A 15292-nucleotide genomic window follows, 5' to 3' on the forward strand; every position below is an offset into this window, starting at 1 on the left:
TGCTCTATTGATGGTGCGGAACCCTCCGTGCGCGAGTCCGACTCGCACTTGGCCGGTTTTTAATAATGATAGATCATAGGTACACAATGGGTACACAGTAGTAAATAGAAGAAGTAGTAGGATTCTAATTCATTAAATGGAATAGTGTTAGTAAGTTTGGTAGGTGTGCCTACGCATTGTCTTTGTTCCCTCAGAGAAATGTAAATAATAAAGAATGTTAATCGAAACCCGCCCAACTCCGAAACTCATAAGATAGTAGCTACCACCAGTTTGCTTAAAATAAATTGTACCACTAGTTTGTCCTTAACAGTGTACCTATCTGGGCAGGGCCGGATTAAGCATGTCGGGGCCCCTAGGCAGTGCAATGCTCGGGGCCCCCTTACAGTCAATTCTATTTACATACATAATGTTCAATTGTTCAGTACAAGGATGTAAGTTTGCGATTTTAATTTCAACCTTCAGGTGTCAGTTGAGCCGATCCGAACATGCCGAGCGATGTCTTTTTCGCTCTTATTGCGTGGACATAAAGCTTTTTTCTATCAGTTTTTGCCGATTCCTTTTTGCGTCAAGTGTGGGGAGAGCCCTTATTTTCTCAATAGGTAGTTAAATATTTTGCCAGGCTGAACAGCGATTGTCCGATCATACGCCGAGCCACATGATTAAAATTAACATAATAATATATACTTTCCATGTATAAATGACACTTCATTCACCAGTCAAGTTAGCATGTAGGTACAGAGTCAACCTGAAAAGCAGCAAAAAACGCGAGCGCAGCGAGCGCGAAATTTTTTGTGAAATAATTGTGAAAGCGTGTTAAAAAGGCCGGGCCGGGCCTAAAAATCCGAAGTTCCCAAGTGAGGCGTGCTTTCATGCGAGGTCAAAGCCGTGTTTCAGGATAAGCTCGGCTAGAGCACAGACGCCAACCAATGTTCATTGCATTAAAAAGCGAGGCCGCAGGCCGAGCTTGGCACAGCGAGGCCAAAGGCTAAGCTGAAGAAGAGGAAATTTGGAAGACAAACCAAAAATTGAGGTAAAAAGTGAGGCTGAAGGTCGAGCTCAGCAATCTCCACATTACTGACTTTACATTGATGAGGTTTTTGGCCCTCGAGAGCCTGAAATTCGAGCTCGACATTACAGACTTTAAAAGCTATAAAATAACATAATTTAGGTTCATAATCATTAATGTTTCTGTGTCTGAGAAACTGATATTGTACATTAGGTATGAGTTGGTACCATAATTTTTTTTTATGAATTTTGGCTATTTGGAACAAATATGTTTTTTACGAGCGCGGGGCCGCCGGGGCCCCCTAGCCGAGGCGGCCCCCTAGCCGAGGCAGGGCCCATAGGCAGTTGCCTACTCTGCCTTAGGGTTAATCCGGCCCTGTATCTGGGGGGCTAGCCAACTGACAATTTTTATAGAGAATATCAATCGAAACTTAAATATTGTATGGAAAAGATCACGTGACTTACACCGGCCAACCGGATTACAGGGATTGCCGGATTAATGCGACTCCGGATTAGCGAGGCTCGACTGTACTTATTTCTTCAGCGCTGGTTGAGAATTCCGCTTTTATAATTAAATAGACCAAAGCAGGAAACTATTAATCTTGTGTATTACCTACTTACTGTGTACCTACTAATTTCCCTAAATTGTAAAATCAATCCATCTCCATCTAGTTACATCAGCTGTTAATTCGAAGCACGCATTTATCTTAGATTTACACAACCAATGTCCCCCTTTATTTATTCAATCTTTGTCACCAGTCTTTATGTTATACTCATCTCTGGTACTAAGTCAAATTAGCAACAGAAACTGTCTGAAACGACGCAATCTCGCCACCTGTCGGCTATATCCCCGTATTTGAACTGAATTAATCTTGCCTAATTTCTCTAGGGTTATATCAGGAGCAAGACGTTACAGGGGACGTACCGGTCTATTTAATTACATAGAGTCTGTGCGGAAAGAGAAGAGTCGTGAAACGTATGAGACCCAATACATTCTACGACTCTTCTCTTTCCGCACAGACTCTACGGTATACCTAACAAGCTACATGCTTATTACTAGTCTATGGGCCCGATTCGGATTTTATAATAGACATCTATTAGATATCTTTTAGACATCGCCAAGATACGATAACGATATGTTTAAGATCTAAGCTTTTTTGACATTTCCGCGATTCTGGAGATACTCTTGAACGATTTCCACAAGATATTACTTAGAGATCTAATTCACATCTAATAGATATTTAACACGATCTATCGTAAAAGTGACATTGGTTGCCCGAATTGCGCTGCAAAAGAGAACTAGTTGAAATCTAAACTATAACGTATCAAGAATGGATCTAGTACGTGTCGTCTCTTGTGAATAACTTGAAGTTCGAATACGGCAGATTACCTATGTGTTTGTTATATATTATGAAGAGTATGAACTCAAACCAATACCAGTTGGTATTAACTACTTATTGATTTTATAATAAGTGAATTTACTGAATAAAACAAATTTTTTTGCACCATTCTTGCATCTAAAACAACCAGTGGAATAAACGCCTACAAAAAATTATAAGCAAAGTTTTGCGGGATCGTCAAAACGCTCTATACGTTTATTTTTTAACACATTCACTGCCAATGTTTTTGTAGCGCTACGCTTGTTGTTGATCCCAGCGTTTTCGCACTTTGTAGAGGAAAGCGACAACGAACGGAGAACCCGCCGAGCGGGTCTCCGGCACTCAATCGATGGATTGAATTCGTTGCATCTTGCACATCCATTTCGGCAATGTATCGAAAATCGCATGCGATTTGTTGTAATGTTAACGGAGCCCTTTTTAACCGGCCTTTCACATAAAAAGCCGTAATCTCTTTCTCGCTCTCACTTATGGGAGCGGCGCACCAAGGTCGCGGTGCGGTGCGGTAGTCTGTTACGGATGTTTAATAAAAGTCTGTAAAGTCGAAAGTAAGTACTAAATCGATTTTGATGAATTAGGTGAAATTAGCAAAAAGTAGGACAATAATTTCAACTTTTTGCCTTCCGCGTTTTCCAAAAACTTGAATTTTATTTTTGATTAAACATGAGGCTGAATGTTTCAAAACACTTATTGTCTGTGCCTCGCCTGCCAACAGTCAGCACGGCATAGACAAGCGTCATTATTGTTTGACGTTTATAATTATTTTCAATTTTGCTTTTCATCGTACGCTAAGCGTACAATATTGTGAATATCGTTGATATTATCAAGAACACTTCTTAACAATGGTAAGTCATTTATAATCGTTTAATAACTTTAAGTGCTGTGCTGGCATTGCAAATCCAGCAATCTATAAACTTAAAACTTGCATTGTCACCGGAACTGTAAAACTCGATTAGTGAACGATTTTCTCGTTCTAGACTATATTCGTTTATGAAATCATTGTAAAATATACTAAAAGTAAGCTATTTTACACCATTTACATTGATTTTTACGTAAAACTTCATCAAATGTAACCTTAACCTCAAAAAAAGTTTCTTTGTAATTTCATACAAATTAAAAGTAGTTAAACGGACAGTTAGGCACAATCAATTCTTTTTAATGTAATCCTCTTCTAAATCTAACTTGTTTTACGTTCCATTTACTACAGTGAACAACCAGTACCATATTTTTTTTCTTACTTTCACAGTTCAGAAATCAGTATGACAGTGACGTCACAGTCTGGAGTCCCCAGGGCCGTATCCACCAGGTGGAGTATGCCATGGAAGCCGTCAAGCTTGGTTCGGCGACGGTAGCGCTGAAGAATAAGGAGTTTGCAGTGCTAATAGCTTTAAAACGGGCTGTCAGTGAGTTATCGGCATATCAGAAGAAGATTATAACTATTGATGAGCATATTGGGATTTCTATCTCGGGATTAACTGCTGATGCTAGAATGTTGAGGTAAGAATTCCTTTGGGTAACTTTATTAGTACTTGAACTAAATCTGTAACAGCCGGCTTGCGCACAAAACGGCCAGTGTGGACGTGCCTCGGCCGAGGCGACGCGCACGAGGCACGTCTACACTGGCCGTTTTGTGTGCGAGGAAATTGCCTCGTGCATATGCTCGCTCTGTGTGGACCCGGCTAATCATAAGTTGCAAATTTTTTTTCACCTCAGCAGCTCGAACAAGGGTACTTTGATTCTTAAAAACAGTGAGCAAAATGCGATTTTGCTCACTGAGTGAGACAAAATGACATTCAAGTGACCTTTATAGTCAAATGTCATTTCAACATGCGGGGTCTAATAAAAGTTCGAAATACTTGGGTTCTATTATCTCTGTCCCTTTCACACTGTTAGCAAAAAGAAACAGACAAAAAAAGTTAAAACGACATTCAACAGTATATTCACGGTTTATAATAGACCCCCGAAAAACTTCAGACCGCATCGTTCCAAACCACGTACGAGTATGAATTCTTAATAATTAATAAATAAAAATAAAGTTTAAGATTTCATAAAAACTGATAAAATACTATATTTTAGGTATTTTATTGTACAATTAAAATAACAAACTCAAAAAATACACAGATCATCACGCAAAATTAATTATCTTACTTTTAAGAATTTCTACCATAGTTGACAAATAGTACGTATCCGCAATTCGGACCGTATCTTACAAAGATTTTTTTTGTTGTCAAAGTTGGCGATTGAAGTGTCAGTTAATGTTTGTTATTTCTATATTATTTTACTGGAATTTATTATTACGTTTTATTTTTGTGTTCCATTGCGGTAATTAAACTTAATTGTTTGTATATCTTAAGAAAACATGAGTGCAGGTATTAAGTGATGAAGAAGGATTACATTTTTCAAGTTGTCTAATAGGTATGTTCTCACTGCGCTGAGGTGAAAAATGTTGTGTACTACACGAGATCAAAGTTATTTACATCTCGTGCGCTTTTGAGTCCCTTACTACGCTCAAGATTCTAAATTAGATTCACTCGCTACGCTCGTGAATCTATTATAGAATCTTTCGCTTGCACGGGACTCAAAATAAGCACTCGAAGAAATATCAAACTTTGATCACTTGTTGTACAAATAACTATATATTCATCCGGCATAACATTCTGGCACTAAACTTTTAACCTTAGTAGTAAACTAAAACAAGCAGTCTTGGTAAACTATGAGTTTGATGTATCAGTGTCAGATACCCATCATAAATAAAATATATAATCCGATATTCCAGCCGCTACATGCGCACAGAGTGCCTAAACTACCGCTACTCCCACGACTCCCCAATGCCTGTGGGCCGCCTCATCGCCATGGTGGGCAACAAGATGCAGATCTGCACGCAGCGGTATGACAAGCGGCCGCTCGGTGTCGGCCTGCTGGTTGCTGGTTATGATGTAAGTACATAAATCAGTGCTCAGTTATGATGGATAGCATTTTTTATACCAAAACTGCTTAGCTTGCAGGGTTCGAATTTATCCAGATAATTATAGTCTTTGATAATTATCGCGATAATTATCCCAGGTATGGATAGTGCTATATTTATTTTCTTTGAATCTTTGATAGTAAAATATAATGATTTGGGTGTTTTATATATTTTAGTTTTTATATTTTAGGTTATTATCAAATCTATAATTATCAGGCATAAAAATCATGATAATCATCATGATACCTATCATTGATAATTATCCTTTCGAACCCTGTTAGCTTGCTGCTAAACAGATAATATAGACTAACTTTCCTCTAAAAGAACAATGGTGTACTGGTGTCAAGGCTTTATTTTCACTATTTTCTTCTTTTCTTTGAGCAATAACTAGCAGCAGAAGTACCTTAAGAAGGAAGTGTCCAAAATGATCTGGGCACAACTTTATTGTTAAGATAGTAATAGAAATATTTATTGACAATAAACATCCCGCTTGCACATCGGAGTGGTGCTGATTGCCTAACTTTGTCTGTCCTACTTCCAGGACCAAGGTCCGCACATCTACCAGACCTGCCCGTCTGCTCTCTACTTCGACTGCCGCGCGATGGCCATCGGCGCGCGCTCGCAGTCAGCCAGGACTTACCTCGAGAAGCACCTTAACACCTTCCAGGTAGGCTATAACCTAACACACACACACACACACACACCACACACACACACACACCACACACACACACACACACACACACACACAGGGTACACTCGGTACTCGTACATAGCACAATAAACCGGCATTTTGAACGTTCCGTCCGTCATCGCGTCGCTAAACACGCTAACCGAACTGAGCGCGCGGCTAAAACTCGGCTAACTGCTGTCGAGGGGCGAGGTAATCCGAGTCGGAGCGGAGCGGTGCGTGTCCGTTCTGTATGATAATACTATTACTTATTCTGTGGCCTAGGCCTGCACAACTTCAAACTTCATCATTTATTCAGCAAATAGGCCACAAGGGCACTTTTACACGTCAACATTGAATTACACTACGAGACAACCTGCCTCCACTCGTATTGAGGACCGGTTGGAGGTTTGGACTCCATATCACATCAGCTTTGGTTACCTGGGCTTACAACCTCAAAGCTATTTTCATGCATGCCATGCCATTGAATGAAATAACTGCCAAATGATCAGCAATACAGGACAAGGATCGTAACCGGTTTTTTGCAAAAACTTAGATATAACCATATTTTTTTAATTATTCTATACTCGAAATGTAGGACTGAGTTGTGTTTTTAGGTTACGACTTCGTATTATTAGATTGCCCAATTAGAAATGAAGTAATTAGCAAAGAACGAAAAAATACCGTTTCCGTTCCCATACAAAAATACCGGTATCCGATCCCTGGTACAGGTATATATGGGGTGAGGTGATCAAAATAATCTACTGCAACATTTATATAAAATATTAGCGAGCCGGCCCGGCTTCGCACGGGTTAACAAATTAACATTACATAAACCCTCCTCTCGAATCACTCTATTTATTAAAAAAAAACGCATCAAAATCCGTTGCGTAGTTTTAAAGATCTAAGCAGACATACAAATAGACAGACAGCGGGAGCGACTTTGTTTTATACTATTTAGTGATGATTCATACATACAAACAGCGTACGGCGTCAACGGACGAAGATCTTCCCCAACAGAAAATAGGGATGTTATAAGTTTTACCATAGAGAAATATAGTAAGGCAAGAGTGCTCACTCCATACATCAGTTAGACTATTAATTTCAGTGTCTACATCTAGCATCGAGTAGCGGAACTATCAGTACTGCTACTTGACAATAGATGTAGCACCGACCGGAAAGTCTTATCTCAACAGCATAAGACTTTCCGGTCGGTGCTACATCTATTGTCAAGTAGCAGTACTGATAGTTCCGCTACTCGATGCTAAATGCTAATAGTCTGCTTGCTACTAAAACTGATGTATGGAGTGAGCAATCTATGTATTTTTTTCTCTATGGTTTTACGTCACTACGTACGCTACGTGAGGAGAAAATCTCACTTCCTGGCCAAGGCAAGACGTAAAACTTTAGACAAACCACGGGCGGTAATTCATAAAGCCCCAGATCGCATATTTATGGCCCTCGCCTTCGGTTCGGGCCACAAACACCTGCGATCTGGAGCATTCACGAATTCACCTCCTTACGTGTGTACCGTGTGTTTGTTTGCGTGTCTGTGACGCGCAAACGGATAAACTAGTGCCAGTGCGGTTTTTTCGTTAGTAACTCTTATATTATTATTTTTCAGGATTGCGACCTTCATGAGCTGGTAGCTCACGGCTTGAGAGCTCTGAGAGACACTCTGCCCAATGAAGTGGATCTTAATACTAAGGTAAAAAAACAATGCAAAGAATGTTTATGAACAGTTAAATTTTATTGTAGAACTTATTTTTAAGATTGCATTTAAGTGTTGGTGCTTAGACCAGAACGAGCGTCATAATTGCTATTGTAGAAGATGTAACGGAGATTATTGTTCAATGGCAGCCTTGTTGTGACTTCAACCGTTTTAAAAAGACTAATTAAAAACAGCAAATTTGGACACAAAAGTGAAAGAGAATCAACCACTAGACATGTTTCCACTATATTTTTTTTCGTCCCTGTAAATGTAGCTTACAGATGGACGAAAAAAATTATAGCTTTAGCGTTATCATATTGTTTTGGAAACTTTTGAATTTGTTTGGGCTGAGAGCCGAGCCATCGGGCAATCTGAAATGGTAAAGGGCGTTTTCTAAAATAAATATCGAAAACCTGATTCTTTCAATTCTGGACGTTCTTGGGCTCATTCTACTCAGAATCGACAGCATTCTCCATTCCGCCATTAAAAAAAGATGTCCCAAAATGTCCATTCCATTACGTCACGTTTTATTATGAGAAAATTTTTCACTTGTATGGACGTGACGTAATGGAATGTACAATTTTCATACAAATTTTTGGGACAAGTTTTTTTCATCAACAGGATTGAATATGCTAGTGATTCTGAGTTGAAAGAACCCAAAAACACCAGGATCTGTGAGAATCGGGTTTTATTATTATTATTATTCTATAAGCAGGCAGGCAGTTGTGACAACTGATATTGCCTGTATCCAGTAATCATTGACAGTTGTCATTGACAAGTTGATGTATAGGTGTGCTTGTCCAGTTGATTTTTAAATTGGTTCACATTTTGTGCTGAGACCACATCTTCAGGAAGTTTGTTCCAAGCCCTCACTACTCGGTTGCTCAAAAAGTGTTTGTATGGGTTACTGTGGGACTTATGCCTTTCTAACTTTAAGTGATGACCTCTCAGACGGGTGTTGTTGTTGCGCTTGAACATTTCATGAAAATCCTTGAGGTCATAGTGCCCAGAGAGTATTTTATACGTCTCTATTAGGTCTCCACGTTCTCTGCGGTGCTTAAGAGTAGTGAGCTTCAGTTCCTTCAGTCTCTCCTCATATGGTTTGTTCTTAAGTTGCCTTGGTAATTTCGTGAAACTCCGTTGCACCTTCTCCAGCATATCTATGTCCTTGGCAAAGTAAGGGCTCCAGGCTTGAAAAGCATACTCCAGTATGGGTCTGACGTACATTTTGTAAATTTTTAACATCATTTCTGGTGTCAAGGTTTTGAAAGCTTTTCTAATGAGGTAAATGAGGCTTCTGGCTTTTTTTACCATTGTAGAGATGTGCTCTTCCCACTTTAAATCCTCTGAGATCCTAACGCCTAGGTCAGTTTGTGTTTTTACAGCCGTTAGTGGGGTGCCATCCAAGTTGTAAGTCAGGCGGGGGTTCCGATTTCCTATGTGAAGTATAGTACATTTGGCAGAGTTCAGATTGATTAGCCATTCTTTAGACCAGCTTGCTAATGCATCCAAATCATCTTGTAGATGGCTGTAGTCTACGAGTGGGTTAGCAAATAACTTGGTGTCATCCGCAAAGGCACTAATACTGCATTTTAGGCGACATGGAAGATCAACAGTATACAGTATATAAAGCACGGGGCCCAAAACTGAACCCTGTGGTACTCCACTATGTATCTCTCGTTGCCGTGACTTGGTCTCACCAACTCTAACTTTAAAGGTTCTGTGCTTTAGGAAGGCCCTTATCCATAATAATAGTTTCCCACGGATTCCCAAATGTTCCAATTTGTGGAGTTTTCAATTTTTATTTTAGAAAACGCCCTAAAAAGGCTTGTTATCAGGCCTTAACTTTTTAAGAGGATCATCACCTACTATTTAATATAAAAGTATTTAATTTCCAGAACGTCTCCATCGCGATCGTCGGCCCCAAGACCCCGCTCCGCATCAGCGACGAGGCCGAGCTGACGCAGTTCCTGGCGCTCGTGGAGGGGGAGGAGCGGCGCGGGGGCGGGGCGGGGGCGGCTACCGGCGACGCGGGGCCCCTCGAGCCCGAGGGGGAGGGGGGGGACGACAGGGACCGGGAGCCGCAGGTCGCGGTGAGTGAACGAGACAGAGTTGGTGCGACGAGGCTGAACACACTCGGTTGTTAGCTCGTCGTGTCGACGCGGGCCCTAAGGGCTCGTGTACACGGTGCCGCCTCTGCGCCTATGTACACAAGACGCGTAAAGCCCGCCGCCGCACCTCCGCATACATAGCGCGAAGGTGCGGTGTCGGCGCGGAGGCGGGCATTACGCGTCTCGTGTACATAGCGCGGAGGTGCGGCGGCGGTGCGGTGTCGGCGCGGAAGCGGCACCGTGTACTCGCGCCCGATGTATCTGCAACCCCCTAGTAGCCCTTGATGGCCTCGTCGCTAAGAGTGATCAGGTCGATTGGCATAGCGCGTTATGGGGTAATCCTCAATATAATGTGCTGAATTTTATTAGTGCACCCTCGCCATTGCAAGAAATACCCAACATATAAGAAGACAAGGGACGATCGAAACAAAGTTTAAATGTGAAAATTGGAGAAAAGGAACTGAATTACATAACGCTCCACGACGCCATACAATTTTGTTGTCTAACTTTAGCCATTCCCATACAGACCACAAGTTTCAACTACAATATTAGCCAAGTTACTAGTAGTGACTAGTAACTATTATCTTTTACAAATCAAATTTTGAATAAACTATTTTTTTTTGAGGGATTACAATAATATTATCCCCATACTCTTTGAAACACAAGTATATAGGTTTCGGTTAATAATACATTTTCTTTTTCCCAGGTGGCGATGGACACAGAATAAGCTCCAGCGAACGGCTGCGGCCGGTTGACATCCGTGACCCAGTGGACACAGTGACTTACAAGACCTTAAGGACCATCTCTCCCCCGGTCCCGACCGTAGCCTACCTTCCCCCCGCCCGTTGGACACAGAAAGACCTGCCTTGGCCAGTGTTCGAGGTTGCTTGTTGACTGGTACTTTTGAATATTAATACTATTGCCCAATGGTCCAAAATTATTTCTTGTCAGTACACCATTGTGAACCGTATTTGTAAAGATTTAATCTGTCAGCTCCCACGGCTCATATATGAGCCAGAACGCTTATGGTGACGTCATATCGTGGGATTCGACAGGTTAAGAGTAAAGGGGACGAAGTCACGTGATCGCTTCTCCATACAAACGTAGTTCCCATTTTCCGCTCTGGTTGTTAACATTGCAGACATTTTAATTTTTTATTATTATATAAATTGTTTTGACGCAATTTGATACTGACGTATATTATCACCAGCTATGCCCGTTCGTTGTTTTTTTTTTAATTTAATTTATTATACAGGATGCTTCCTGTAACAGGAGCAATAAATTAAACTAAAGGCTGTACTCCTCAAACTGGCCAACATTTGTTCAGCAACTTTTAAAAATTATGAATCCTTTAGACTTCCTCTTTTTCATACAAAATAAACATTGCCTTTAATGTACGCTGACATCAGTGTGTTTGACGTTGCTTGTCACGCTTTAAACATAACAAAATTTGCAATACATTGCGTCTTAGAATAAACTTTAAAGTGTAATAAAAATCAAAACATGAGTTATTTACAAAAGTTGCTGAACAAATGTTGGTCAGTTTGAGGAGTACAGCCTACAGTTTAATTTATTGCTCCTGTTACAGGAAGCACCCCGTATAAGTTAAAAGCTTTTATTAAAATTCGTTTTCCGCTCCTACTCTTATCATAATCAAAAAATCTAACAAATTAAACGAAGGGGCATACTTAATACTTATAGACAATAAGTTGTGTAAAAACATTTTCCTTTGTTGATACATATTTATGTAGCTAGAAAATAATGGCTTTATGACCTATACTAGGCTGAATTCATATTTCGTACGAAATATTTGTATACATATAATCTTAAAACCTTGTAAAAATTACCTCTGCACTAAAATGTTCTACTAATTAATATAGTTTGACAAAGGACTGTCTCATTTTAAACATAGACAGAGGGAATCATACTATCTTTGTCTTACACTAGTACTAACACCCAAAAGAAGAGGATGAGTCACAGACAAGACATCCTCCAGACAGCATAGAAGCGTTGCCACAAATATACGGTAGTTTTACTCCATCTTCGAGTCAAAGTGTCTTTGTGTGACGTCCGTGTGTTTGAACGGACCAATCACGGCACGGGACTCGCTCACCTCGTCCCCCGCACCCCAGTATTTTTGGCAGCATCGGTTTCATGAAATAATTGCTCTAAACTCCGTCTAGAGGATTCCTAGTCTATGGGATGAGTATATTTTTCCTGGTTGTTACTAACTGACAAATTGGTTTGACCAACTATAGTTTCCAAAATACTGAAACTGCCAGTGACTTGATATCTCGAGCACTGGCCAAGGCAGAACAGAAGTAAAAATTGTATTATGCATTTTTATTAAGTATCTATTGTTTATTTCTGTGTAAAATAAAGCACGCTCTTTATAATTCTTGTATTTTTTATTGACCTGACTATTTTTTTTTTTTTATTATTAAAAATGGGCTTACTCATGGCCACAGACTAGCCGGGGCGAAGACGTGGCCTACGATGGAGCGAGTCTGCCCAGAAGGTGCCTGTTCACCCTTGATTTGAAGGTTGCCGGGTTATATGAGCTCGGAAATATAGACGCCGGCAAGGAATTCCATTCCTTGGCAGTGCGCATAAGGAAAGAGGAAGCAAAGCGCTTCGTGCGGATTCGTGGAATATCTACCAAGTAAGGATGGAAACCGGCCGTGCGTCTAAAAGTCCGATGGTAGAATGGGGACGGTGGAATAAGCTCGTGTAGCTCTTGAGCACACTCCCCGAAGTGCAATCTGTAGAACACCGACAGACTGGCGACTTTCCGCCGATGGGCCAAAGACTGAAGCTTACCCGTTAGCTTCTTGTCACCAATCATCCTCCTGGCTCTGCGCTCCACTGAGTCTAAAGCAGCGAGTTGGTATTTAGCTGAGCCGTCCCACAGGTGGCTGCAATACTCCATACACGATCGGACTTGAGCTTTATAAAGTGTTAGAAGCTGTCCAGGTGTGAAGTATCGCTTCACCTTATTTAGGACGCCCAGCTTTCTGGCCGCAGTCTGTGCTTTAGATTCAATGAAGGTGCCGAAGTTGAGGACTGAACTCAACTATAGTTTGGTAGAAACAGTTTTTTGTACTTTTTGCATGTGGTATGTGACTTGAGACGTTTCGAAGTTATAAGTACATATCAGTTAGCTCAAATGCAAGAACAATTAGTAGAGCCTAAGTTACAATACAAATAAAACAACGATGAGGTCTAAGTGTAAGGCCTGAGTGGACGCTCGAAGCGGAGCGTTCGGCGGGGCGTGTAGCGTGGCGTCGGGCTCACACACAGACAATCCAACCTCTAGACATAGCATAGTCGCGCTACCCCCTCTGCCACACATACGGTAGCGTTACTCCATCTTCGAGTCAATCTCGTGCCGTGATTGGTCCGTGTCTTTGAACGGACCAATCACGGCACGGGATTCGCTCACCTCGTCCCCCCGCACCCCCGTATTTTTGGCAGCATCGGTTTCATGAAAGAATTGGCCTAAGCTCAGTCTAGAGGTTGGATTGTCAGTGGGCTCACAACTCTCACAAGTGATTTGAGCAGCGTGCAAGGCCGCTCCTATACGTTTGCATTTGTTTAACATGCACGCCGCACGCTCCGCCCCGCTGCACGCCCAACTCGGAGCGTTCGGCGGGGCGTGCATGGCATTTGATAAACCTATCAAAGTGTGGCAACGTCATCATTAATGTCAAATATCGGCGCGATTCGGGAAATTAAAAATAAAAATTAGACATTCACTAGATATGAAATGGTAACGATATGTGACGTTCCACGGCAAAAGGTACCTCATGGCCGCAATAATATTGGAGCGGCGTTAATAATAGCGTAAGCGCCAACCGCCATGGGTACCTTTTGCCGTGGAACGTCACATATCGTTACTATTTCATATCTAGTGAATGTCTAATTCATTTCCCGAATCGCGCCGTTTCTATGAAAATATGACGTTTACGAATATACTCCTATGACGGAATTCATTTACTTCGTCACATTGACAGGACATCCTTACAGGCGCCATCTGCGTTTAGTTTTTTAGTTACATAATATACGTACATTACTCACCTACGATGAATGAAGGACCAATAAGAGAGACTTGTAACTTTCATATATTATTTGTTAATCGTGCATGCGTGCTCGGACGCCAGGCGAACGCGATTATTTAAGCGAAATTGAACTTTACGGAGTCCTGCTTAAGTCCCTATTGCATTGGCGAAGCTGTCGGCTGTAGCCATCGTTGGCATCCTTGGCAAAACTCCGATGACGCCCACAGCCGACTGTGGCGGTCAAAAGGTTAAAAGCAGTCGTCATTGGTGGATATCTTATCATACATCATCATACTACATAGTATATAAAACAAAGTCGCTTCCCGCTGTCTGTCTGTATGCTTAGATCTTTAAAACTATGTACACAACGGATTTTGATGCGATTTTTTTAATAGATAGAGTGGAGGAAGAGGAAGGTTTATGTATAATTTGTTAACCCGTGCGAAGCCGGGGCGGAACGCTAGTAGTATATAAAACAAAGTCGCTTCCCGCTATCTGTCCCTATGTATGCTTAGATCTTTAAGAGGCCGTGGTCGATTTGAAAACGCGCGAAGATACGACATTTACACAGTAACCGAACGCCGGCCCCTGCTTGAAACAACGCGACGCAACGGTATTGGATGCTGTTTTTTTAAATAGAGTGATTCAAGAGTAAGGTCTATGTATAATTTGTTAACCCGTGCGAATCCGGGGCGGGTCGCTAGTCATTTATAAAAGGATATTTAGTCAAACACATGATCATTATATTCGTTGTATATTTTTCTGTACACAAGGTATAAACATATTTAACAGTAAATATAAAAATAATGTATTAAATTAACATACTTGTCTAGCCGAGCCTACATAATCAGGTCATTAGTGGAAGTTATTGTAGAATGTATATCAATTTATGGGTTTGTAAAAATACTATCAGGTTATTTTGAAAATATTAACACCAATGAACTGACCATCGGCCTTATGTCTTAGACATAAAATTTACGAATTGTCAGTAAATAGTAAAAACCTTTCATAAAGCTCCCTACGTTTAATAACTTACTTTTTAGGGTTCCGTACCTCAAAAGCAAAAAAACGGAACCTTTATAGGATCACTCACTCTGTCCATCCATTCCCAAATTTTGAAAACAATATACAAAATAGATCTTTACCTATAGATGACTATAGATGAGAAAACCTATTAGAAATGTGCAGTCAAGCGTGAGTCGGACTTAATGTACAGAACCCTTGGAACGCGAGTCCGACTCGCACTTGGCCGGTTTTTGTTATACAGACAACTAACATGTCAATGGTCAAAAATAAGTCCAAATGGATCAGTAATTAAGCTTCCTCTGTTTAAATAAATAGTTTAGTTTGAAGTATTTTTTACAAACCCAATCAG

General features: G+C 40.9%; 1 protein-coding gene across 1 annotated transcript; it reads left to right on the forward strand.

Annotated features, from left to right (window-relative positions):
* Positions 1-3133: 3133 nt before the first annotated feature.
* Positions 3134-10772, forward strand: LOC134654575 (proteasome subunit alpha type-1). The gene is made up of 7 exons (XM_063510043.1): positions 3134-3247; positions 3649-3899; positions 5179-5338; positions 5909-6034; positions 7662-7745; positions 9647-9841; positions 10566-10772. The coding sequence occupies exons 1-7, from the start codon at positions 3245-3247 to the stop codon at positions 10584-10586; spliced, it is 840 nt and encodes a 279-aa protein (XP_063366113.1). The 5' UTR covers positions 3134-3244; the 3' UTR covers positions 10587-10772.
* Positions 10773-15292: the final 4520 nt, after the last annotated feature.

Source organism: Cydia amplana, chromosome 15 (genome assembly GCF_948474715.1).
Source record: "Cydia amplana chromosome 15, ilCydAmpl1.1, whole genome shotgun sequence".
In the NCBI taxonomy this organism is placed as follows: domain Eukaryota; kingdom Metazoa; phylum Arthropoda; class Insecta; order Lepidoptera; family Tortricidae; genus Cydia; species Cydia amplana.

Excerpts from the sequence above, each read along its gene's own strand:
- LOC134654575 (XM_063510043.1), top strand. Across the intron at positions 6,035-7,661 it reads AGCACCTTAACACCTTCCAG|GATTGCGACCTTCATGAGCT; the intron begins GTAGGCTATAAC and ends ATTATTTTTCAG. Across the intron at positions 7,746-9,646 it reads AAGTGGATCTTAATACTAAG|AACGTCTCCATCGCGATCGT; the intron begins GTAAAAAAACAA and ends TTTAATTTCCAG.